Source organism: Cyprinodon tularosa, unplaced genomic scaffold, assembly GCF_016077235.1.
Source record: "Cyprinodon tularosa strain WSP-4 unplaced genomic scaffold, ASM1607723v1 ctg117, whole genome shotgun sequence".
In the NCBI taxonomy this organism is placed as follows: Eukaryota; Metazoa; Chordata; class Actinopteri; order Cyprinodontiformes; family Cyprinodontidae; genus Cyprinodon; species Cyprinodon tularosa.
The window spans coordinates 2,294,990-2,321,183 of record NW_024037970.1 but is presented as its reverse complement, the minus strand read 5'-3'; the positions used below and the strand labels follow the sequence as shown (position 1 = coordinate 2,321,183).

The 26,194-nt window shown below is 37.3% G+C and overlaps 1 protein-coding gene across 1 annotated transcript in view; it reads left to right on the top strand.

Annotated features, from left to right (window-relative positions):
- Nucleotides 1-26,194, top strand: part of LOC119798822 (protocadherin Fat 4) — a 143,213-nt gene that overhangs the window by 84,944 nt on the left and 32,075 nt on the right. Inside the window, exons 5-8 of the mRNA XM_038308451.1 lie at nucleotides 1,050-1,972; nucleotides 3,504-3,678; nucleotides 21,175-21,355; nucleotides 24,301-24,551. Of these exons, the coding sequence (XP_038164379.1) occupies nucleotides 1,050-1,972; nucleotides 3,504-3,678; nucleotides 21,175-21,355; nucleotides 24,301-24,551 (1,530 nt within the window). The remainder of the gene's footprint in view (nucleotides 1-1,049; nucleotides 1,973-3,503; nucleotides 3,679-21,174; nucleotides 21,356-24,300; nucleotides 24,552-26,194) is intronic.

The window sequence follows — 26,194 nt, the reverse complement described above, 5'->3', positions numbered from 1 at the left end:
AAAAAAAATATACAATGTTGGACATAAAGTTGGAAAAATGTGGTTGTCAGACACATTCCTGGTTTTATTGTGGTTTTATTTCCACAGTGATATGTTTCTAAGATAATGATCTATAAAGATTTAAGTGCATATAAACCTAATCTGTCAAGAATAAATCACATTGTTGCAATTACCTCACGAGAAGAGGTACAAATATTTTATTGCAACTTTATGAGCAACAGTGAATTTAAAGAGCTTTGGCTTAAATACATAGATTTCATTGGTTGGTTAAATGAATAAAACAATCATTAAGCATGTGAAGCTAACTGTGTTGTGTAAAAGTGCTAAAGTTGGGAACTCATGATATAAAAGTATCTAAAACACAAGTCAAATTTAAAAGTAAAAAACAGTATTGGCCCACTTAAAGATTTAAGTCACTGCTAAATATTTTAAATCAAGTTTTTATATCAAAGATACCCTATATAATAACACAATCCAATTTTGATGATTTCATCATTATTTTATAGGAGTAATAAGTGAAAATAGATACTCGAACAAACTTTGTGCAGTGTCAAAATATAAATTCCTCCGTTGTTAAATCTTGATTCAAAAGATGTGAACCATGATTTCTGCAGTACTTCCGAAACCCGTTGAATGAAGAAATCAGTTAAACAGAACTTCAAGAAGAAAGCCACCAACAGCCTAAAAGCCATTTCTATGAGTTTGGGAGGGGCATGAAATTATGAACTTGTATCTTTTTGAGATACTGTATACCTTAAACAGTTTCTTGTTTGTTAGAAATTCTCCATTGTAATAAAATCAATTAAATATCATGCAATAGCTAGCTGATAAATAAGGAGGATTGCAGTAGTCATCTGTGTTTTTTGTTTGACAGGGTTTCTTTCTGGCTAATATAGAAACAGAAAAAAGAAAATAATTTCAAAGCACATTATAACAATATCATGCAAAATACATAAGGATTTAAAAACAAACACAATATTAATCTGAGATTCAAAATAAAATGTACAATAACATGCTCTAATAAAAGAAAAAAACCTTTATCTTTTCAGGTCCAAATGCCCAGCTTCTTTACAAAATTTCATCTGGTGATCCTCATGGCCACTTTTTCATCTCCAAGGAAGGTGTTCTCAAAACAAAGAAGGCACTTGACCGGGAAACCCAGTCCTTCTACAACCTGGTGATCACTGTCAATGACCTGGCACTGCCTCCCGCCTCTCGCTTCACCAGTACCGCCCAGGTGTCAGTCATCCTCCTTGACGTCAACGACTGTCCTCCCAATTTCACCTCCCAGAAGATGACTTACATTCAGGAGAACACGCCGGTGGACACTGTGGTGTTTACCGCCCAGGCCACAGATGCTGACAGCGGACCAAACAGCTATGTGCAGTACTCCCTCAGCGGACCTTTTCGTAACAAGTTTAGCATTGGCATGATCGACGGAGGCGTCAGGTTGGTTGGAGAGCTAGACAGAGAAGAACTTTCCAACTATACACTCACGATTGTCGCCACAGATAAAGGTGAGCCCCCTCTCTCCTCCACCATGGATGTGATTATGATGGTTCTGGATGTCAACGACAACACACCAAGCTTCTCCCAGAACATCTACGACATTGAGATCGAGGAGAACATCTTGACTGGCACTGATGTCATCCAGGTCTTTGCCACTGATGCAGATGAGGGCACAAATGGGCAGATCCGGTTCTCTATCGCCAGCGGGAACACCAACAATGATTTTCGGATCGATTCGGTCACAGGGGTGATTTCAGTAGCCAGACAGCTTGACCGTGAAGCACATTCGTCCTATTCACTGGTGGTCCAGGCTTCAGACCGTGGAAGTAGCCCCAGAGTGGACCGCACAACCGTCAACATCATTTTATTGGATATTAATGACTGTCCACCAGTGTTTGAGCTCTCTCCGTACACCATCAACGTCAAAGAGAACCTTGAGAACTTACCAAAAAACATCCTGCAGGTCAGTCTTTTCCCTTCATTTTCTTTTTCGTTTTGTGCAGTGATGTTTAATTTCTCTTTTAGTTCAAAGAAAGGTCCTTATGATAAAGCTAAGCGAGTGCTTTAAATGTCAGTTCAAAGACCTTCTGCAAGCTAATGCCTTAACCAAATTTGTACTAATGCTAACCTAATAAGCGCAGGTATGTAAGTGGTACAAGTTCACTGAATCACTGGGCTTGGTGGTCTTATTTTGTTAAATGACAAATATCTGACTGAAATGATAAATAAATGATATATGGCAGCAATTTGTTCTGCTCAATTAAGCTCTTATAGGATTTCACCAAAATATGAAACTGTTCTAAATTTCATGACGAGGCAATTAACATCCTAACCACCCTGATGACTAAATGAGGCATGTATAAAAAATGGAGCCTTATTTCCAGTAGCACGGCAGCTGCGCTTTCCTTCACGTGTATACCTTAACAGGAAATGAGGCTACAGTTATGTGATGGGAAAGACTCCAGACGTCGTGGCTGCACAGGAGCTCACATCTGTGAGCTGAGCTGGTTGTAATAGGCATGTCAGGAAGGTATGTGAAGCCAAGTGGGTGAAAATTGGACTTGTGAATACATTTTACTCTGAGAAAAATTAAAACATATGTCCGCATCTAAAAGCAGGGGAACCCTACTTAGCAAAGAACTGGTATTACTTTGGTGTATTCTTTGGGAAAGTCTGATTAGACTAGTAATGACCTTTCCTGCCTTGACAATTACCTCCATGGTGCCAATGGTGGTAATTACCCCCATCTGTTTTACTGGAATGATTTATACTGGACAGTGGTTACACTGGTTTATACCCTGCTTGGTTTATGGCCCACTTACTGCAACCCTCGGTGAAAATGTGCAAAAAGCCTTAAAATGCATTAAATTTTTCTTTGATTTGCAATATTATACCACAAAGCCTAGCTGGTTATTGGATCTTATTGTTATGTAAAGGAAGAATTCCTTAAGATAATTCCTGAATTCTGTATAAATAAGAGGCAGGATTCATCTGTTAGGTCTTGAACAAAGGAAAAGCAAAAGAGCATTTTTAGATATACTTTCCTCAATCAACAGTCAAGAAAATAAATTAAATGGTGTCTATAAATTGATGTTAACCCCTTGATGCCTGATGTTGGAAATCTGCAACAAACCTTTTGTATTCCCTACACAGCCAAGATAGCATGTGCATTCCTCAGAGACAGTTACTACACATTGAAGCTCTTGGGTCTGTTACTTCTGGTTCATATAAATATTAAACTTACATTTAAATCTTGCAACTAACATTTTGCATAAGAATTAAATGTAATCTATTCTTTATATTTTTTATGAACAATAACCTAGGATGGCTTGGTTTTACATATCATCAAAGGACAAAGCAGATTGTCCAAATAGTAAAAGATTACTCACTTATTTAATGATGACAAGGTAAAATGTAATTATTTATACATATAAAATGGGAACAAAGATAATATTTTGAAGTTAATTTAAATAATTTAATAATCTAATTTCCAGGTTGTTGCCAGAGATGACGACCAAGGCGCCAACGGACAGCTGAGCTACATGCTTAGTGGTGGGAACGATGAAAGAGCGTTCACTCTGTCATCCAGCGGTCAGCTGAGTGTCACACAGACTCTGGACCGGGAGACTAAGGAAAAATACATCCTGCTTATAACAGCTACTGACTCAGGTATGTTTTAAGACATATTTCATCTCATCAGATACATGTAAACCTTTTTCAAAATGTATAAACCTGTCATTTTTAAACATAATTCATTGTACTGTACCTTAATCTGTAGCCATCTCTTCTGGTTTATGGGTACAAGTTTGTAAGGAAGGATATATGCCCCCTGAATGTACTTACACCTTGGAGCTTATTCCCAGTACTTTGGCATGGAGCGATAAGTTTTTCAGCAACACTTTAAATAACACTTCCTTTTATACTAAACGACTAACAGAACCTAAACTTTTGCAATGATTTGATGTTTAGCAGAGAGAAAGAAAATAACTACAGTGCTTGATTCATTGAGGCCTGAAAAACAGTTCTGGTTGGGTCTGATACCTTAGTAATATCAGTAAACTGTTTGTCATACCAAGTTGGTGCATATCTGATTCTTCTCTAGTTTTGTCATTATTTGGTGTCCAGTCATATGTTCAAAATGTGCCTCCTCGTTCATCAATACCCACAATTGCAGACGCCTTTCATCAAACCTGCACCTTGTATAGAGTAACTGTATTATTCATATCTCTATTGCCTGGCCTCATTATTTTTCCTTGTGACAATGATTCTGAGATAAGGGAACTCTGCATCAACTAATCAGACTTCAGGGGGAGAGGAAACATAACATTAGAATTTATATATGATACTCTGGGTAGGAAAGAAAACCAACTATAATGAATGAAGAAATAAACCGTTTGCAAAATGCTGCTTTCCATGAACACCAGTGTCTCCATGTTCAGAGTGTGCACATAGATCTTTTTGTGTGGCACAACAACATAAACATTTTTTGGAGTTTTTAGCTTGCAAAATAGTGGTTATATATTTTTTTTTTGTTTCACAGAAGTCTTTCAGCAGTTTGCATTGAATAGCATCCTGTGTTTATTTGGATATGGCGGTGGAGCTGGTTATAGCCAGATAAAAGGTTAACTTGTTATTGCAGGGAGGCAAGTTAATGTGCAGTTAAAGGACTACGTGCGTATCCCCATTGCAACCAAATCACATGGTATTCCCCTTAAGTATACGTTTCTCTGAGCCCTTCTGGCGGAGCTGTCATGGTTGGAGGGTGGTTCTGTTTCATTCCTGGTCCGACCATGTGACCGTGCATAGGGTTGTATTTTTCTGACTGAGTTACAGACTTTGATGAAATGTGGGACTATGGTGATAGTGTGGCATGTGGAAAATAAGTTATTAAAACGCATATCCAAATATTTTGGTAATTTGAAGCAGTAATGATGTTTGTTTATTTTTTCATATGAAATGCTGCTTATGATTGTTTATTGTAATGAAGACACTTTGATTCAACTGTCAAGGTTTTGTTGCTTCATATGGTGTTTAGAGAAGTTGCCCAAAACCCAACATAGTCATTACGATTTGATCCCATTCTGTACTCTTCGCAGGGACTCCATATTTAGACCCCTGACAACAATTCCAAAATATTTTGACAGGTCGCTGCAGTACAATGTTGAGGCAAAGAAAGGGATTTTGGGGTAGAATATCAAAATATCAAAGAGCCCATAATCACAGTGCAGGCAGAATCAACCAGCAGCATTTTCTTACATTTTTGAGGCCTGCGCCCAGACGTCGGGGGGGAAATGGTTCTCCCAGGCGCTATCTGGCAGGAAATTTCCAAGGTGGACAAAGCAGAAGTGTCTCCAAGCAGGCTGTGTTCCATGACCCATTCTGAACCGCAGACATTCGTGTTGAAGTCTCTGGTTGTCCACGCGTGTTTGAGAAGACCGGCAGTCTTTGTCAGGGAGTGCCTTTGGTTTATAGAAGATTTATTTTGTAGGAAAAAGGGCTTTAACTGTCTGTCAGGAAGATCAAGTGCTGTCATGCTCTGTGTTGTCTGAAAGCAGAGGCAGAGTCCTGCTGGAACCACAGTGCACAACAAACACTTCAGTTTGACAAAAAGAGATAAATGACTTATACTGGGGGAAGGGAGGAAATAAAAAGGAATTTTCAGGTTTTGTCCCTTTTTTAGCTACGCTTTAGTAAATCGTCCTCTTGAGCAGATTCCTGTGAAGGTAAACTCATTAATTCAGTTCCAGCAGAGGTTGAGCACCATCTATTTAAACCAGCTGTTCACTCATCATGATATCAGAAAACTATGTGTATAAAGTCAGAAAAAAAAACTTTATGCCAGAAAAAAGATTTTCTGGCATAAATAAATAAGACAAAATAAAGTGTAGTATGATAAAAAAAATAAATCCTTATCTGTGTCAATAGGCTAATATTTTATTCATCCTATATTTAATGTCCATCTGTTAGTCTATGTTTCTGTTGCTGCATTCTTCTGTTCAACATTTTAGCCATCCATTTTTATAGGTTCCAGATTGAAAGTTGCACCACTGCAGTAAATGTTTGTATTTAAAAATAAAATATTCCCTCACAAAATAAGAATTTTGAAAACCTGGGCCTGCTTGACATGAGGATTCTGCATGAAGAGCTGGGTGAAATAATGGTTTCTGCAGACGATTCCTATTTAACTTTCCTCAAAGGTGTTTTGCACTGAATGGGGGCATTTTTTTTTTTTATTTCTGTATTTCTGATTAGCATTGAGATGGATAGTCTACTGTAAGAGAAACTGGTTTTGCTGCACTTGTGAATTGAGTGCATCTGCAGAGACACTTTAGGGCTTGTGCTGTCCCTTTCTGCTCTTGCTGCTCAGCCAACATCCTGGATCAGCTGCAGGCAAATCAGATTTTTAAGCCACTGCTGAGTAATGCACAAGTTTAGAGGAATTTAAAACAATGAGCCCTCCAACAGAGTGCTTTTCTGAATAAAATCTTGCTGTTATGGCTTTAGCAAAGCATCTGGCATTATGGAAAACATCTTCTTCTGCTTCTTGGTTAACACCATTTTACTATTACTCTCTTGTTTTTTTTTTTTTTTAAACCAAAACATATAGTTCTCTGTTTAAATCTGAAGACCAAGTTAGTAACAGAAAGACATCTGCAAATGATGTTATTTATGGCATTGCACTATTTTGTCTGTGAGTATTTAAAAGGTGCTTAAAATCAAATTAAAGTCAACAGTTTAGATGATTGTTTGTGTCATGAAGGCATTGCTTTAATGTATTTGTCTTCACATTTTAGACCTTTATGGGAAGGATGTGCCTCAGATGTGTGTGTTCATAAAAACAGAACCACAGAGGGAAAATTCTTACGATTAATATGAGCGGTTGTCTGTGTATATGTGTACATTTCTATGCTTGAACCTGCATTTACAAAATAGACTTACATTAGTCAGGAATATTTCAGAGTAGGGATGCAACTAATGATCATTTTGATAATCAATTAATCTGTTGATTTATTTCTTGGTAAATTTTCTTAACAATCGGATGGCAAAAGTTTTCTTTAAGAAGATCTTTTACAGAGTTAAACCAGATCAAACAAACTTTTCAACTTGAGGAGTTCCGGATAGAGCATATGGACAGATACAGTAAAACGGGTTTCATGCTAAATATATATATATATATATATATATATATATATATATATATATATATATATATATATATATATATATATATATATATATTCTTTTTTTTTTTAATAATTGTTTTTTCTTTTTACAGTATTTGTATAATAACTGCTTTAAGTGAGTTCCTCTGTCAGCTAAAGGCATGTTTAAGATTCTTTATAGTCCAGTTAAGTTAGATTAATCGATTGCTAAATGAGTTGAAGATCATTTCAATATAAATTAATCTCGATTAATGTGATTAATTGTTTCAGCCCTGTTCCAGAATGGCTGTGTAGTTATTCTTTATGTCCAAATGTTGCCGTAGTGAAATTAGAGCCTATCCTCTTTGAACTGTAGGGTTTTATGGATCAGAACATATTGAAAATGATCTGACCAAGCTAAAAAAGACCGGATCCTTTTTGAGTTGGTGCTGAAACACTAGAGCTAAATTAGCGTGCACTGTCTATCTAGGAAGGCCATATTTCGAAGTATTTGTGTTGTCATATTTTATGCTTTGGCGAGGACTGTCATTGACATGAAAATGTTTGAGTGCATTTATTTAAGAGAAGGCATGGAAAATCCCTTGGACCCTTTTGTATTTGTGGGATTACATAGAAAACTCATGTCTTTCACATCCCTCCAGCACATTTCTCTGCAGCGCCTCAGCTTTCTTACATGGCCTTTTGGAACCCAGTTGAAGAACATTTGAGGAGCCAGAACTACTGCATAGGAGATATATAATGTTGATCATCATCTCTGTTTAACAACAGGATCAATTTTATTCTTGATGGGCTGCCATTGATCTACAGCAGACAAACATATTTAAATGACCAGAGATCTAATTCTTTCAAGGCTAAAATCAGGTTTGAAGATGCCCATTTTAATCATATTATATATCCTTCACTTTCCAAATAGCCAAACAAGAATAAAGAGAACAAATGACAAACATTGATAAAGTTGCAGTAAGATTGTTAGTGCTCACAGTAATAAATCATTAATAGAGTCCGTTTTCTGGAGGTTTAAGGCAGTCTGCAGCCTAGTGGCAACACAAAAGGTAGCCAAATAAAATATCTGGTTCCTGAAATGAACTTTAACAGAGCAGTTAGGTTTGGGATCAGCTCTTAAAAAGCTGTGCAGTAACAATGTGGTCTCAGAGTGTTTTTTCCTATCGCCTGTTTTCTCTTTTCCACTCCCTGTTACAGCCTTTAACAACAACTGGAATGTTTCAGTAAATAGCTTTGCATGGGCTGGTGGTGTTGGTGGTGGGGTATTAAAAAGGTGGTGTAGGTCGGAGGGTTAGTGCCTTAACTCGGCAAAGTCTGCACAGAAATGATGTTTAATCACTCTCGGGGCTTCTTGTCGGGAAAATAACTTTCCCTCTTTTTGAGCGCATGTGAGGTTAAACATGTATGATTCCTGCTCTTAAACACGGTTCCAGAATCTCATTCCAGCGTTATGCGGTCCATGTATGAACATTATAGAGTCATATTAAGAGCGACCTATGCTGCCAGCCTAACTTTTCCACGTCTCTCACTGGTTACGACCTGCTAGTTCTGGTCCACAGGGAACAATCCTGCATTTTTTTTTTTTGAATTTTCAACAACACAGCAAATAAAAGCACCAAAGCAATAAAAGTCAAAAGTTCCCAGCAGGCCCTAAATATAAAAATAAAATGTTTTTCTGCATGTGTGCAAACCAGTGCAAAACCCTTTTTAGGTACATATGTGGAAGAAATTACACAAAAGCATTCAGACACAACACTCTATAAATATGTACAGTACTAGGCCATACAGTAAAGGCTCAGTTTAACTTTACAGTATGATTTGATGTAATGAATGCTTCTAAAACTGTCATTCAGTGCCTGACAAAAGTATTCATACCCTTTTAGACTCAAGTTTCAAAGTATTTTGTTGAGATTTTATATGATACTTTTCCAGAAAGCAGTAGATACTAATGTTTAAAAAAAAAAGTGGTTTGCTTTTACAAAATTACAACTTAAAGGTGCATCTTCCAGCTATATGACTTTTTTTATGTATAAGCCGGCAACTCACTTTAGTTGCATACAATGTTTTTTCTGAAAGACTATGTTGTGCGGTTGGAATATTGTTTGTTATTTTTGTGTTTTACGCTTTGTGTTAGCTCGGTTTGTTAAAAAATTAAGCCCTGAGTTTATATTAACGATAACAACGCAGGTGCGATACAGCGCATTTGGGTAAAGCAGAGAGCTACAGAGCTCAAGGTGTGAACAATAGAATAGAAAAATCCCTTTATTGTCCCACAATGGGTAATTGTGGTGGTAGCCAACTGCGGCTAAGCCATTAGCACCTTCCCGGAACGTGTGGAAAAAATAAAAAAGATGACAAATGGCTTTCAGATTTTACCATCATTAAAAAAGAAAGACCGTCAAATACAAAAAAATGGTACGACCCTGAGTCTGAATTATATAAAGGATATTTTCCAAGAATGAGCAACAATTTTTCTCTGTATATGTGTCAATCAGGTGGAAATATGCTGAACATACATCATAAGAGTGTATTTGCTGTAAAAGTTGGTTCTACGTAAACCCAGGGGTCTGCATACAAATGAAAGTTACACTTTTAGTATTCGTATTTTATCGTTTTCCCATATTTTTCCCCTATATTTTGCTCTGCTTTCGGTTGTAATTTATCATGTAACTTATCACCCAATTTACAAACATTGAGCTTTGTGAATCTAACATGACATGCTGTGAAAAGTTCAGGGTGCTGCATTAATATAAATATTCTACTCTGTTGCGCTGGTGTGAAGCTTTTGGGGGCTCTACTGACATATCTCTTTCAGTGTTTTGCTTGTTAACTGTGAGAAAACCTTTGTTTACTCTGTTATGTTTGGCAAACTGTGCAGAGGGACAGCTCGCACCCTGCACTCAGCTCCACGAGGCTTTTCATGGCTGTTCATGAGGGCCGCATTAAAAAGAGCTTTGTCGCAAAGCAACAGGTTCTCAGGGGCAGAAAAATGTCAATTTCGCCTCGTTGGCACCCGATTCTCCCCCTTTCTTAAAGTAATGATTTGTTTTATTTACGTCGTCCCTTCAGAGCACAATCTAGCTGAAGTCCATAAAGCGTAATTAACAGTTTAGCCTTGAGCTTCAGTCTACAGATGGACTGTCTCATAAATTCCCACATTCATCCGTCTTCTCCCAGTCAACCTGTCCCGGACTTCCAGCTTTAATGAATTCGGCTTGTTTGGACATCACAGCCTTGCCCTTCCTGTGTGAAGATTAGCACATTTCTATTTTCGATTTAGCGTCAGTCAGTCATATATTAAAAGAGATGATCTGTTTTGCCACCAAAGACACTCAAACCTGCTTCTTAGCACAGCTTAGAGAGAGACTCAGGGTAGTTAGAGGTCTTTCCCAGGAGGTGGGTGCTGCTGCTGTTTGCTTCAGATCAACCCCCTGCAAAGATCTCACAGCGGCGTCCACACTCATGGCTCAGAAAACACTGTGCTTAATTGTTATTAACACATGTCTTTGTGCCCCCTCTGGCTCTAGAAGTATGGCCCCATCACCTTGTTTGAGGTTAATGTGATTTGTTGGGTGGTAATGTACACTGATAAGATGCTTAGACCCTGCCATATGTTTATGCTAGACAACAGGTTCTGGACATAGAGACTTACAGAGAAAACTGTCTGTGAAACATGTCAGGGGCAGAGGGGGTAACAGATGGTCAGCTGATCTGCTTTGGTGTCGGCTTTTTATTTTTTGAGGCTGTATTTTTGCATTTTTTACTTTTTTTGCTGGAGCAAATATCTTAGACCTGTGGTGTGGCAGAGAAGTTTTAATACACATGCCCAAGTGACTGCCACCTATGTATTTAGGATGAGATCTTCAGGTTTCTGTGTCTTAAAACAGGTGCAGATGTGTTTGTGCGAACAGAGCAGATCTTCAAAGAAGGTGCAAAGGCATTTTCTGTTTGCAATTCAGCAGACAGAGTGTGCCAACCTTTCCTTGCGTGTGTGTTTTCATCAATATGCAGATCATATTCTATTGGCCAAACTGCACAAATACATGGATGGAGGAGATTTGCCACATGCCAAGAGATTTTCCAAATCCGAAACTCAAATGCAGCCAAAGTTTTTCTGTCTTTTTTGATAATTCTGAAAGTACTAAGGTGCAAACTGACATGCAAAATGATCTGCAGTCCTTGCAACAGGTTGCAATGATTCAGTTAATTTTCTACATTCATTAAGACATGATCATGTTTAAAATTTGCACCTATTTTAATACACACAAACCTTAGTAGAGTAGGGTGAAGCAAATAAACTGTATTATGTTTTATATTTGATTTTCATACATTTAACTTTTGTTATTTTCATTGTTTTAGTTATTTATTTTTTTTAGCAATTATATATAAGCTACCTATATTAAGTGCTTTAAATATATCTTTTGACTGAGAACTTCACCGTTCTCTTACGTCAACTTTGAACTGCCAGCACACTGCAAAATAATTGAATCTAAATAAGTCATTTCTACCTAAAAATAATTGATTTTCTTCTTGGATTCAGTAGGTAAGTGAGACACTTTGCAAATGGACTATGACAATTTACATTTAGAAAAAGAACAGAATAACTGCAGTCGCTTGTTTCAAGTAAATAATATTTATTCTAATAATTAAAATGCTAATAATCCATCGGCAAGTCTATTTACCTACTGAAATTCATTAATGTTAAGTAATTTTAAATCACTGTTAGATGGGGTTTTGCAGTGTAGAACATACAATCTGTTGTTTTAATTGGGTGAATCCAAATAGGTTTACATCTCTTTACATTTGTGCAACATCTTTGCTGATCAGCAACAAGCCCGCTTACTGAACATACAATAAAAAAAAAGAAAAAGAAAAGAAATTCTAGAGCAATTTAGCACCTCTTCTTTGGAATCTTTGAAAATTAGGCCCTAAATGTTTTTCGTGTGCTCTGGTGTTAGAGATACAAATGTTCTGCTTTTTCTTTAGACTGAATTAAAGCATGGATGATTTCCCGTTTCATTTGGGAGCTTTTTGCCTCCTAACAGATTGTTGAAGTGAAGTGATGCTAACGTCTATCTACTCAATCCCATTTGGTTTGTTGCTGATGGGATCAGAGACCTGAGGCTGTCTTTAGGCCACTACTGTAAAACAAGAAAAGCATACTTTAACATTATGACTGAAAAGTGAAACTTGTTGAGGAGTTTGGGGATTTTTCTTGAGCAGTATAAGTAGGTAGAAGTGCTTCAATCAATTATTGTTTTTTTTTTTTTTTTTTTTTTTATGCAGATTTTGAAGAACATGAACATTAGAAGACCTAAAATGGAAACAGCTAAATTTGAACCAACTTAAAATTTTGCAAAAAAGTTTTCAGCCTAGAGGTTGTATTTGTTTCTTTTGAGAAAAAGTAAATGAGCTAAAGATTATATCAAAACACATTTTGAATAAGTTCGGATGGTTTTAATGCTAATGTCCTGAATTTACTGCATTAAAATTACACTTCTCTATTGGTGTGTTTGAACGGGATGTACTATCTTTAACACTCACTGACAGGATAAATTACAGTAAGTACAACTCACTCAATTGCAACACATTAGTCTAAACTTCATTCCATTACTAATCTGTGGTCCCTGCCTACTTGTTTATTACAGCCAAGAGTGAACTAAATATATGGCAATTTTAGACCTTGCATTGCCTTGTTAATTTGCTTCAAATTATTGGAAACATCTAATATGCATTTTCTCTTTTCCAATTTTTAAAAATTCACATAATGAGATTAAAATGCTGCTGCTAACTCAAGTAAAATTGTATTCAAATACTGGCTGTCACATATAAAAGGTGTTTCCCAAAACACTTTCAGAAGCTATGCAAATTGAAATTTTATTAAAAACTTGTCTGTACAAATATTATTTTAGCTGGGTTTAAAATAATAACGGTCGACACGTCATAAAAACAGTGGGAGAGAATTTCACAATGGGGTGCCACAGCCTGAAATAGCCAGTCTCCACTGGTCATAAACTTTGTAGGTGTGACTGCCAAAAGACCCCGATCAGCTGACCTCAAAGTTCTAGCAAAGGCCTGGGGCTGAAGCATATCAAAAATATATTGAGGGACCTTCCATGAAGTTTAAAGTAAAACCTAAAATTAACTGTGAGCTGATAGAATGAAGACAGGAGTAAAGTGAGCTCTCCTGCTAATCCACAGTATTCTGTGGCCAAGCCTTAGAAACACACTTTTCTAAAGATCGTCACTGTGAAAAACAATCAGTTATTTAGCTGCATTCAAAACTTATCACCTTTATATTCAAGTGTAACTTAAAGTTGCAGTTTGTCTGATTTATTGACTGTATTGACAGTCAGTTTCATTAATCCCTAACTCTTATGTCAAAGGTTTTGTTTTATTTGAAGAAAGCAAACGCTAGATGCATTACATTAGATAGATGTGGAGCATTTAATCTGTCATGTTGAAATAACACGTAAACCTTTAAATCTTCATTAATGTTTTTTTTTTTTTTTTGGCTCAATGTAAACCCATTAACGATGGGATGTAATCACCAGGAGAATAGTGTGATTTTGGCAACATGCTGACCTGGGATTAACCTCTGAAATAAGATTACCATCTCAGTACAAACTTCAGAGCATGACTGCTGGATCTCTAACCACCATTTCAGATTATGACTACTTTGACTGACATTTTACCAAATGGTTTTGATTCATGTAGGGTATTTATATGAAAAATAAGCTTTTTAAATCCTCAGATATAACAATTAAAAGAGGAAAAGAGGACGGATCAAAGAGTCTGGGGAATCGTTTTGCCAATGGAAACATACTTTTCTAACCACAGTAAATGGTTGTCACCGGTGCGCAGCTGATTTCCCTCTGCAAATTTCCAATAGCTCTTTTTTCCAGGCTGAAATGATGTCATTTGTCTGCCAGCCGTGGGCAAGGCTGAGCATTACAAAGCAAACTCATATTTTGCTGTCATATACCAACCGTGCAGGAGGGTGTGACACCTGCCTGGGCTGCAGTTATCTTTCATTTATCCTGACAGTCTTCCTCAGGCTTTGCCCAATTCCAGTAAATCTGGAATAGATGCTGATGTTTCTTTGCACTCTTGGAGAACATTCCTCTACTGTTGAGTCACTACCTCCATAAAAAGAAGAAGGGGATGGGGGGGTTTGTGTGATCATGGTAAAAATGCTCCTGGATTGCTTTTTTTATTTGAAGCAGCTTCAGGTTAAAAAAAAAAAAAAAATGAATCAAGAGACGGAAACTCTTAGCATTCTCAGCTGCACCATTGTCCTCATTATTTAGCAGCCGCTCTCCCATAAATCTAAAAAAAATGTCTCACCTTAACTTTAACTACTTGAAACAACTGACATTTACATGCCTTTTGCGTACCTGCCAAGATATAGTATTCCTCAACTAAATCTGTCATCCCACGCAGTGTAAGCAGATATATGTGAACTATTTGCACTTGGACAAGGTTTAGAGTGGCCGAAGCAACAGCTGCCAGGCGATATGTGATATCCGCGAACTTCAGGAGCCTTAAAGGACGCGTCTTGAGGTTCCATGGAGACGCATGTCGCCTTGAGGGTCAATATGCCAAGAATAATGCAAAAAGAAGTATTGTCCTTTGGCTGGTTCCTGAGCAGGACACTGGGGTCACATAGGTTTAGGCTTTCTAAGGAATAATTGGAGTCCCTGTGATGTGAGCCAGAGGCCAAAAGGTCTACGCTAAGGAGGCTGTTGATTCTCTCCAGGCGGTAAACAGGTTGTGACATCACATCCTGCAGAAAAGTAAAACACTGGGAAGGGGGGCACACACACACACACACACACACATAACAGCAGAGGCCTGCCCTTGTAGCCCAGCCTGCTTCCGTCCACAGATTAGAAACAATAGTATTGAAATGCAGCCACAGCGCTCTCTGTGTGGCAGAAGGCTGCTGCAGTTTAGAAAAATACAACTGTTGGCTTGATATCAAAAACAAATATTTTCTCCATGTGCTCAGTTCCTTGGTCAGAGCTTATGGCTTCTGTAGACAAAGCAACCCTGAGCCACTTATCAGCCTGGTAGCTCCAGCAGCCTGCACACAGCATCTCTGATCAACAGCCCTATTAGCTGGTCGTTGGCTGTCACACACACTTTGCCTGGATTCATTTCATTAAGAGTGATACAGACACTTTGCTGTCTTGGATTGCACCTCAGTAAAGAGGATCACCCAAAGGGGAAGGGCTTCTCTAATCTGTTGTCATGGTAACAAAAAACAAACTATTTTGATTAAGCTATTTCTACATTTCTGCTGTTTTATCTTGTTTTAATGCTAGATGAATATAGAGATAAAACATTTAAGTGGATTCCACTAAAAAAAGCAACGGCATGCCTAATTAAAATCCATATTACCAAAGTTTACCAACTCAATGCCAAAACCATGAATCACTTGAAAGAGGGAAAACCTGTCCCATAAAAACACATTTTATATTCAGACAAGAGGAAAAAGACAAAGACATAGCATAGATTTTAATTTGACCACAAAAAAAACAACCTTATTTTATTTTTTAAATTACCAATAATGTTCAAAGGCTTGCACCATGTAATCAGAGCATCTTCTGAGCCTATATGCAGGGTTTAGTCAAAGTACAACATTGACTGCAGTGCTCAGTGACAAATGCACATGCAGTCAATAGATACCAGGCCATCTTTCCACAAATGACAAAGACCAGAGAACAAATGAGGTAAAAGCTAACAATTTCTGCATCTGAATTTCCCAAAGAATATAGCCTTTTTCACATTTACAACCTTATCTAATAATTAAGTGATAATTTACTGGATCAAGGTTATGTGTGAAAAAAGCCAGAACTGATTTACCAGATACTGACTAGACTAAGACCTATTATCATACCCGCCAATTTACTGTGACGACGCTACTGTAGTGTGAAAAAAGCTCTTACGTTACTGGCCAAGGCATCCATTTGCTTGTTAATGCAAAGCATTTACAGTAAGTGACTCCCTTTTGACTCCTGCTGCATGTTTTAAACCTGCGTAAAAACAGCACTACTGACAAAAGATTTTTTAAAGCATTTTATAAAACAAGAGGGTACGTTTTTAGTGACCACTAGAAACTGAGTGAAAGGCTATGGCAGCTGTGAGGAATGTCCTGTTCTTTGGTACCATGGGGTACACCAGGCGCAAATTCTATTTATTAATAAACTTAAAAGTCTACATAGGAATAACTGTAAATTAGAGTAAAGAACAGCATAATGTTTCAATAAAACTTCGTATTAAGAGTGAGGTCTAGTGAGGTAGTCATGTTTTACATGATGTTTGGGACAGAAACAGTGAGCTCTACAGTACAAGCACTACAGTCAGCTGCAGCACACCCACTGCCATCCACCACACTATGGTCTGAAAAGCCCTTTAGCAAGAGGAATGGATGCATTTTTATGTGGTGCTAATTTTATGTTTTACGAATAGGGAATTAAGAAGTCTTAATTCAAACTAATGCTCGATCTGGATTTCACAACATGGTTCAAAACTGGTTATTGATTAATGCATTCCACCCCTAGCTTATGACAAAACCAGGCCTTTGCTGAGGCATCAGTGCTGCCATAATGCATTTCAGGTAATACTGAAATGCATTAAGGCTGCAATGATCCTAAAACACGTTTGTCCAGTGAAAACAGAAAGCTGAAATGACCATGTATAATAATTTTCTCATTTTGGTCAAACTACTCTTCCTGAATCCTTCTGCATCACTCAACTGTTCTGTTATAATTAATTTACAACAGGACAGTTTTACATTTATGCAGATACTTATTTGCACTTAACACATATTTATAGGTTAGATTTTACTGTGTAAACTGGTGATGATTTTATAATATTTTGTTTACCATCTGGATTCTAGGTTCCATGAACACTTTTAAAAGGAAAACACATAATCACGTCGATTTCAACATTGTGTAAGGACACTTATAAACATGGGGACATTCAAAAGTCAGCAAAGTCTTAGAAAGTTGACTCACTGTGGTGATGAGTCACTTAGGTTTAGTGTGGTATGGTTTCAGGTTCTCTTTTTAGGAGGAAAACTGTTTACCGATTGCTCTGTTTGTGCCATTTGTTTTGCTTCTGGAATTCAGCTGTGTTTATTCTCAATGTGCATGTTAGCCACTTCTGTTCTGACCAGAAAAATCTGGGTACATTACAAGCTTCAGGTCAAATTTCTGTTTATTATCATAAAGCCAGGCTGTTATGTGAGGTTCCAGTAAACTAACTCAAATCCCATTTTCAGAGGAATCCCCTTTCTCTTCCTGAAAGAGAGTGCGGGGGTCTCCAAACCCAACGGTAATCTTAAGTTTTGTTGATGTTCGTTGGGAAAGTTTCCTTTTGCTTTCTGCCCACAGGGAAGCCAGAGCTAGTGCATCAGCCAAAGCACTTGCAGTAGATTTTATTTGTTTTTCTTTTAGGGCTTTTTTAACAGTGCTTTAAAAGCTCTGTTTTTTTGTACATTATGCAGAAATCCCTTTAGCTCTATACTCAATATTGGGTTTTTGCTATATGTTTTAACATGGTGTGCACATATTGTTTTGGTTTATCGCTATTTTTATTTCAGCAGAAGACTCCTACATGGTCTTGATAGGTCAAATTCTTGCTCAGAATAAAAAAAGCCTTTTTTTATCTCTTGTTTTTGTGTGTGTGGGGGGGAAATATGTATAATCTCCCAATATTAAAATTAATGCAACATATAACTGCATGAACTGGTTGAACCTAAAATAGGTGGAAAAATATGATGAGTCTTTTGGTTATTTCATCTTTGGTTAGATTTAATTTGAAACCTACTAGGCTTTTCTTTTATTCCTACAAAACTTAAAATGTTGCCATGCTCTATTCTTATTTATTTAATTTATGTGTTTCTCTATAAAATCTTGATTTACTTGTGTATTTAGGCACACAAGTGAATTTGAATGACCTTACAGCTCCGCTAGTCAGTCACAGAAATAATTCAATGCCAAATTCTAATAGGAACTTCATCTTAACTTATATTTTACAAAGATTAATTATAATGTTTTTTATCAAATAATTAATATTATTTCACAAAATAAAGAACAATACATGGACAATACTGAGAACCTCTTTAAGCGACTGTTGAACAGCAGCAGAGTGTCATCAGTCAAAGGCTCCCCCTGATCTGCAGTAAGACAGACCACTAAAGAGATCCTTCCTGACTGCAGCTATTAACATCTGCAACCACTTCATTTCCATACAGGAATGCTTTTTTTTTTATTTCAAACTAAACTGAACATGAATACTGATGTTTGGAAAATGTGTGTAATTTCTAGCGATTAACTTGTCTACAAAATACTGTTTTTTTTCATATCAGTTTTATTGTGTCAAAGAGAAATTTATGCAGTTTCCACTCATCTCTCTGTTTTTAAAGAAGGTCTAATTGTATGACAATTTGGGATGCAGACAAATAATTGAATAATGAAAAATTGTTGATTGTTGCTGTGCAATTTTCAATGTTTGCAAGAGGAACAAAATATGCCAAAGGACACTGATGTAAACTTGATAACTTTTACACCATATATAGAAACTATTCTTCTAGTGACATTTCTTTTTATTTATTATTATTTTTTTTTTATGCAACTACTGACCAATCTGGCCACTTTTTTGGTGTTATTGGAGACTTTAGTGAAGTGAAGTCACCAATTGCTTTAAATTTACTACACTTCAGCAAACAGTGAAGGCTTATGTGAGCCCCTCACTCCTCCGAAGCACTGGCAGGTTGTCAGACTCAGCAGCAGTTGGTCCCTGCAGTCTGATAGAGAAGCGACTGCTCTATGTTTTCCATTGAAAATGAGTCACATATACTCAAAGCTTTCATTGATCCTCCCGAAGCAGGATATAAATATAATATTGATATTTATATGTATTTTAACTACAAGTAGGTATTGGAATTAGCCTAAACTCATGTTTTTGTGTTTTTCACGTCTCTTCTTAGACATGATAATTGAACATTGTTAATGAGATTTTCCTATCTCATGTATGTACCTCTGCTAGATCTTAGAAGGCCTTAAGGAAATTGGACCTAATGTGAAATATCAGTCTGTGAATCTGTGTTTGGCTACTTTGTGGTTAAGGAAACAGTTGTCTGAGATGAAGGGGTCACCTGAATAAACCTTATTGGTAAGGATGCTGAAATTGAAGTGCTTCAGCCAATGATAAGTGGCCTCCGATTAGTGCTGGCAATAAGGCAGTTTGTGCTTCTAATTGTATTTTTGAAAAGCATGGCAGCTGTCATTTGTGGCAGCAAAAAGTTTCTTAAATAAATTTAATTAAGCTGGAGTACGAAAAATGTTTGCTTTTTTTTTCCCACTTTCTTGTAGAAAAATGTTTTTTTCAATGTTGGTATGCAGTAAGGTGCAAACAATTTTCATGCACCAATCTGGCTTTTGTCAGCTTATGTTAAATTTCCTTTTCCTTTTGAGATCTGACAGGATGGTTACGATTTTCTTTTTAAGGAATTCCACATAGGCAAGTTTGTCTGTGTCTACTAAGCTTTTATTTGATGATAAGTTCAATATTCACCAAAAAGTTAAATAAGTTCCTGAAAATGTATTTTGGATCCAACAAAAATTTAAAAGATTGCAACATTGTCCCAATTTGAAACCAAGCATTATTTTTCAACTCAAAGCAAACTATAAACCTGCTAATGAGCACCTTTACTTTTTATATTACTGTGAGAGTGATGGTGTAAAATGTACAGGAGAAAAAAAAAAACAAAAAAAAAAAAAAAAAAACACTTATAAATTGTAAGTTCTGTAAGCTCTGACAATGATTCCCCCCCCTGATATTTATTTATATGTAGAGGCTCAATTATAAATTAAAAGTCTCTCCACCTCCCTCTGACCCCCGACTCTTCTGCCCTCTCTTTTCTCTGTATCATGTTTGCATTGCAAAGATACTTTCTGTGGCCACCGTCCCAATGCTTGTTTTTTTAATCTCTTATTAATACAAGCCCCCCAATGGTATACTTTTCCAAGCAACTGATGTTTTCCACAGCTGTGTCCACATGGCTCGTTTATGATTTGATCTTGGCACTTTATAATTGATGCAGTCACACATATTCTGCAGAAGAGTTGCAGGTAGAATGAACTTTATCTTTAAAGGAGAAGAAAATATCTCTCAAAGCTTTCAGATCTCAGCTTGTTCTCCCTCTTCAGGTACTCTATAGGCCATATGTGCATCATTAAGACGTGAAATACCTCCAGGCTTTTAGCGATGTCCCCAAATCCCACAGAGCGACTCTCAGTAACGAGGCTGAACTTTTGTTTATGTTTGGAATATAGATTAGGCAGTTTAGCATGCCGCTAGAGGAAGGATTATAAAAGGGCAACTCAAGCAAGGCACATGTATGAAATTCTTTTTTTTTTCTGCATTGCAGTTCATTTTCATCTGCTATTGATTAAAATCCAACCCCCCAAGGCCCAGCCTGGCCCGTTTCATCACCCGTTCTGGGAAGAAAAAAAGTTTGGATTTTTGCTGAAAATAGCACTTCTCCTCGCTCAAATTCCACTGCCTGACTGCTGTGCTCCTTAAAATAGATCCCTCAGTGTGGAGATTAAATCTATAGGTGTCCAAATCCCCAGGAAGGACAACTGAAGGATTGGGTTTCATAGACGTTGAGCTGTTTAATGTGTTCTCTTCTGAAGTGGGTCGATGTGACAGTACCAGAGGTAATGTAAAGCGTTACTCAAACATACTGGCTTGAATTAAACGAAGCAGTAAAAGTGTGGCTGAACTCTCACGATACCCTTCAGCTCAGTCTTGATGTTGCAGTATATGATGAGCCGGTTACAAGAAATCCCTGTGTTGCAAGACAAAATATGCGCCATGATGGCATTCAGATGTGTTTCCTTTGTCAGCTTGCAGTGGCAAATACTTAAAGTAGTAGTAACAAAAAAAAAAAAATTCACCTTTTTCTTTCTCCCTCCTCTTCCAGGTTCTCCATCCCTCAGTGGTACGGGCACGGTAACTGTTCTGGTGGACGATGTTAACGACAACATTCCTCTTTTTACCGCTTCCACTTTTCACACAACTATCAAGGAGGATGCCCCGACAGGAACGGACGTGCTTCTGGTCAACAGCTCAGACGCAGATGTGGGCAAAAACGGCGTTATAAGGTATTCAAATATAGAGTGTTCTCATTTCCTTATTATGTAACCCACAGTCTTGGGGGAAAATTAACTCATAATTATTGTTAGACCAGTTATTATAAAAAAATAAGCAAAAAAAGTAAACTAGAACACTTCTCTAATGGACCATCAGCAACCATTACCAACTGTGTCAAGGCAAAGGATATGACACTTCTTTTCTGTCTACACCTAAGTTATGTGTTGACACATTGCAAGAGATGAAAGGCATGAGCAACAACCTTAAAGCTCCATGGTCATGTTTAATATATGTTTTTAATTTATGGTAGTTGCATATAACTTTTTTTTATGATTATCCTGTTGTTGTATTATCTGTGATTGTTGTAAAACTCTCTATGTACATTTATAATAGAAATGGAGATATAATAAAGCGCAAGTGTGCAGAGGGTAAACAAAGTAACCCACATAGCACCTCCCAACAAAGTGTGTAAACAATGAAAAAAAGAAAACATATTTGAGTCCAAGTGGTCTAAGACTAAAACAGTGGTAGTAGTACAGTATGAAGGTTGGTGTTTACTGAAGTGGAAGCTAAAGCTGCTGAGACATTCATATATGTCCGTTAAATTGATAGATTTATCAGTAATGGTCATATTGATACTGATACTAGTGAAAGCGATGCTTTGTCTCAGTCTAAGTTGAAACAACATTATAATACTTAGATTGGTTGACTGATTGGTTTTTTAAGGTATAGGGGAGGATTTTCCCAAACTTTTTGAAAAGGCCTGCCCTCTCCACTCTCCAAAAATACACATGGACAACCCTGTACCTGCTCCCTAGAGGGAACGCCTATAAAGTTCCTATTTGCATCGCTCATAAAAGCTTGCTTGTACACTTTTTATCTTATGACGCACGGCCATTTTGAAAGAACAGTGGCGAGAAAGGCGAGCTTCAATGAAAGGCGAGCATGCACAGAAAAAGAAAGCTAACTGATGACAAGCACGTAGGGCGGCCTTACGTAAACATTTCTCCAGAATGACTGACAATTAGGAGGACCACTTATTTAGACGATCCACCCGAAAAAAGAACACCATCCACTATACCTTTAATGTGATGCTGTGTCCCTGTTTGCATTTGTTAGCAACGGGTATTTTCCTTTCCCCGATGTTTGATACGAGGCTCTGCGATGGACTAACTAGAAATTAGAATTGCTGTAGATAATTTTGTTTAAATACTATTGGTTGTTCTTTTACCAAACTGAGCTGTTATTTTACCATGAGGTACTGCTAAATTCTTGGGCTCTATTAGGTAGCTGCCTCAACTGTCAACATTTTGCATTCTATTTATTCGATGCTACATGGTTCCATGGAACCATGAGCAACAATAGTCTTCATTATACCATAGTATTTAAGAGTCAAATGTGTAGTAATCAGACCAAGAGCCAAAACATATTTCAAGCCTAGTCAACAGCAGGATAAGGATCTCTTACACAGCAGCAAATCAACAACAGAATGAGCCGAAAATGAAGGAGCTGCAATTATCTAGATATTGACTTCTTTTTCTGCTTTTCTGTAGATCTTTTTCTTAATTTTTATGCGTCAATAATTATTCCAATATAGTGTGTTAATTTTGACAATGAGGCGGTTACTAAAATTTGAATTATTATTTTTCCATAATGTCATACATTACAATAAATAGTTTTTAGTTAATTAAAGATTTCACATAAGGAAATAATTGTGTGTTTCCAAAACTGTTTCTGAAGAAATGCATTAGTTTGCAGAGTTGTAGCAAAAAACAAATTTTTTGAATGGGCTGCTTTTTCCAAGCTCGGATAAAAGCTGTTTTTCCAATCACAGTTCCTGCCATTTTGGGTGGGGGGGGGGGGGGGGGGGGGGGGGGGTGTAAGACCCTCTGGCTTGATCTCTCTAAAGACGGACGCTGACTCAGGTTCAGCCCCACCTCTTTCCTCAGCAACCCCACTGAGTACACATTGGGGATACCACAGCGTGTTCCAGTTTCCCAAAACACAGTAATGAGGATGTTAATTGTTGATGACAGTAGGAGATGGTGCCCATCAGGGGTTCGAGGCCCTTTATGGAGTGCAGAACCGGTTACCTTTACTTAATAGATTTCATTCTCACAGATCATTTAACATAAAACATGAGCTGAACTACAAGCATCTGTGGACGGTTTATGTTGGGGAGGATGTCCAAATAAGCTGTGCATGAAGTTCACACGTTGTTCCACGATTTGTCGTGCTATCTCTGCAGGGGAACACTTTTCAAAATATGCACTGGTGTGTACATGTATGTGTCAGTTTACATTCAAGTCTGATATCCTGATGGAGACTCACAAGCTAAAGGATGAAATGCAATATTTATTTTGTGAGCAGAAGTGGCCCCCGCTACCTCTGTTCCCAATCCTGATGAGTTTATAGCACGAGTTTATAGCATGTTCCTGTTACATTATGAGCCATGCAGTTCTCAAGAAGTTTTTTTTTTTTTTACCCAGATTTCAACCATGACCATTTTGTTGATGTTGGTAAACATACAATGCTATAAAATATTTCTTCACTTTCAGAAGTGAGTTGAAATATCAGACCAACATAACCAGAATTAATGCAAAGATGCATTTTTTTATACTGCATGTTTGCTTTTTGTTTGTTACGGGTGAGCTTTATGTTAGAAGTGGCTAACTGATATAAATGAAATAACCCCTTAGCTCACGGATTTTACAGCATGTCTTTAGAAAAAAAAAAGAATTCAACTGTTTTAGTCAACCTTGAAATTGTTCTACAAGGTGACAATTCTTAGCGATATGTTTAATCTTGGACCTTTGAGTGCTGTTTTATATGGACATTTAACCCATACTGTAATAACGTGTATGTATTCATGTGCCTCAATTGCTGAAGTAGTTGTATTTGTTTTTTTTGCTAAATAAACAAATGGCATTAACTCCCGTCTTTGTGTTTCCAACAGCTACAGTCTTAGCGGGGGACACGGCCAGTTCTCTATCAACCCTGCAACAGGACAGATTATTACTAGCTCCCTCCTGGACCGAGAGGAGAGGGCCAATTACCAGCTGCTGGTAGTTGCAACAGATGGAGGGCAGCCGGAGGGCTTGTCCAGCTCTGCAACTGTATCTGTGACGGTGGCCGACATCAATGACAACCCTCCACGTTTCCATCATCACCCCTATGTGACCCACATCCCTACCTCCACCACAACAGGTGAGTCAGGGGCCATAAAATGTCTCACTTTGCACCTGGTAACGCACTTACCCCACTGTCCTTTTGAAACGTTTACATTAGAAAATCACTCATTCTAGGTATGATATATTTCCTAATTTAAAGTCAAAAATAAAACCCATTACTAGATTTTTGCACAAAAAGGGATATATTTAAAACAATTATTTCTATGGGCCTTAAATAATTGTAACCAAAAGCTAATAAGGCAAAATTTGGTTTTACTCGGAACATTAGAACATTGTATATGGCCAACAGAAAATATGCATATTTGAAATAGCGTTGAATAGTTTTGAAATAACCTAAAAGATTTAAGGGAGATTGCTGACTTACCAGTTGTCCATCAGTAATTGATTGTCTTGTATCCATAAGGAATATAAAATACAGAAGGTTTTTCTAAGCAATCAATAAATGTGGATTAAAGCCTTGGTTTTTTGGAAGACATTAACAAGGTGGGGATTGCTGCTGAACTTCAAAAGCCACCAAATACAGACATATCCAGTTCACAACAGTTTCATTGCTTGTGTTAAGCCACTCCAGGGCAAAGGAAAGAAAATCTTAAACTGTTGCTCAGTGGTTTGAAGTTTTTTTTGGATGAAAAATGTTCAGTATTTTATTTGGAAATAAAAGTCCTAGAGTCTAGAGGAAGGCACAGAATCCAAGCTGCCTGAGATCCAAAGTAAAGTTTCGAAACAGTGATGATCAGGGGAGTCTTTTCAGCTGTGAGTAAAAAGGCAAAAGCAAAATTTGGAACCTCATTACACTTCTTTCTGTGACAACCTATATGGGAAAAAAAAGTTATCTCATTGTTTTTACGAGGACTTGACACTTACCCACATTGCCAAAAGCACTGATACTTGCTTTAGTGAGGTCACTGATCTTGCAAAAAACCTAACCAAAACCCCATAGTGAATCTGCAGAGCAGTGTCAAGAGCAATGTGAGAGGCAACAGAGTCAACAAAACAGACAACTGCACAGGTTGCTGGTAAAGAAATCTTTCTGCAGTCCTCAGCAGATTTGCAGACTGATCACCTTCCTACCACGCTGCATTGATGTAGCTTTCTACTGATGCATCGATATGGTTATAAACTGATGCACTGATGTAGTAATATCTGTACTCTATGAACTTGAATACCAATCAGGTGGAAGCTATTATCATCAGCAGACATAAAAACTTGAGACAGATGATCAATGATAGCTTTACTTTCCAAAACCGAACTATTTAAATAAATTAAGATATTGAACACATAATGAACACATTCTAATCTGTATGTTTGCATACAGAAAATGCATTTACTAAGATGCCAGAGCAGAAAATAATTCCAATCTACTTGATGGTTTATTAATGAACCGGTCAAGAACCTGCTGAGTGATCTACTAACTAGGACCAATGGTTTCTGTGGTATTTCCCACCTTTTTTGGGTAGCACGAGGCAGGCAGGAACATGTATCAATAGTTCTGTACGGTTAGATATAAATGCAAATCTCAAACAGTCATTATTCAAAGACAGTGACTTATATGAGAACCAGTGTTGAACCCATTAGTGGTAAGAGCTGCTTGTGGCGCCGCATGTTCATTTGTAAGCATTTGTATTGTTTGATCAAAATGCTATGAAGTTAGAGATACCC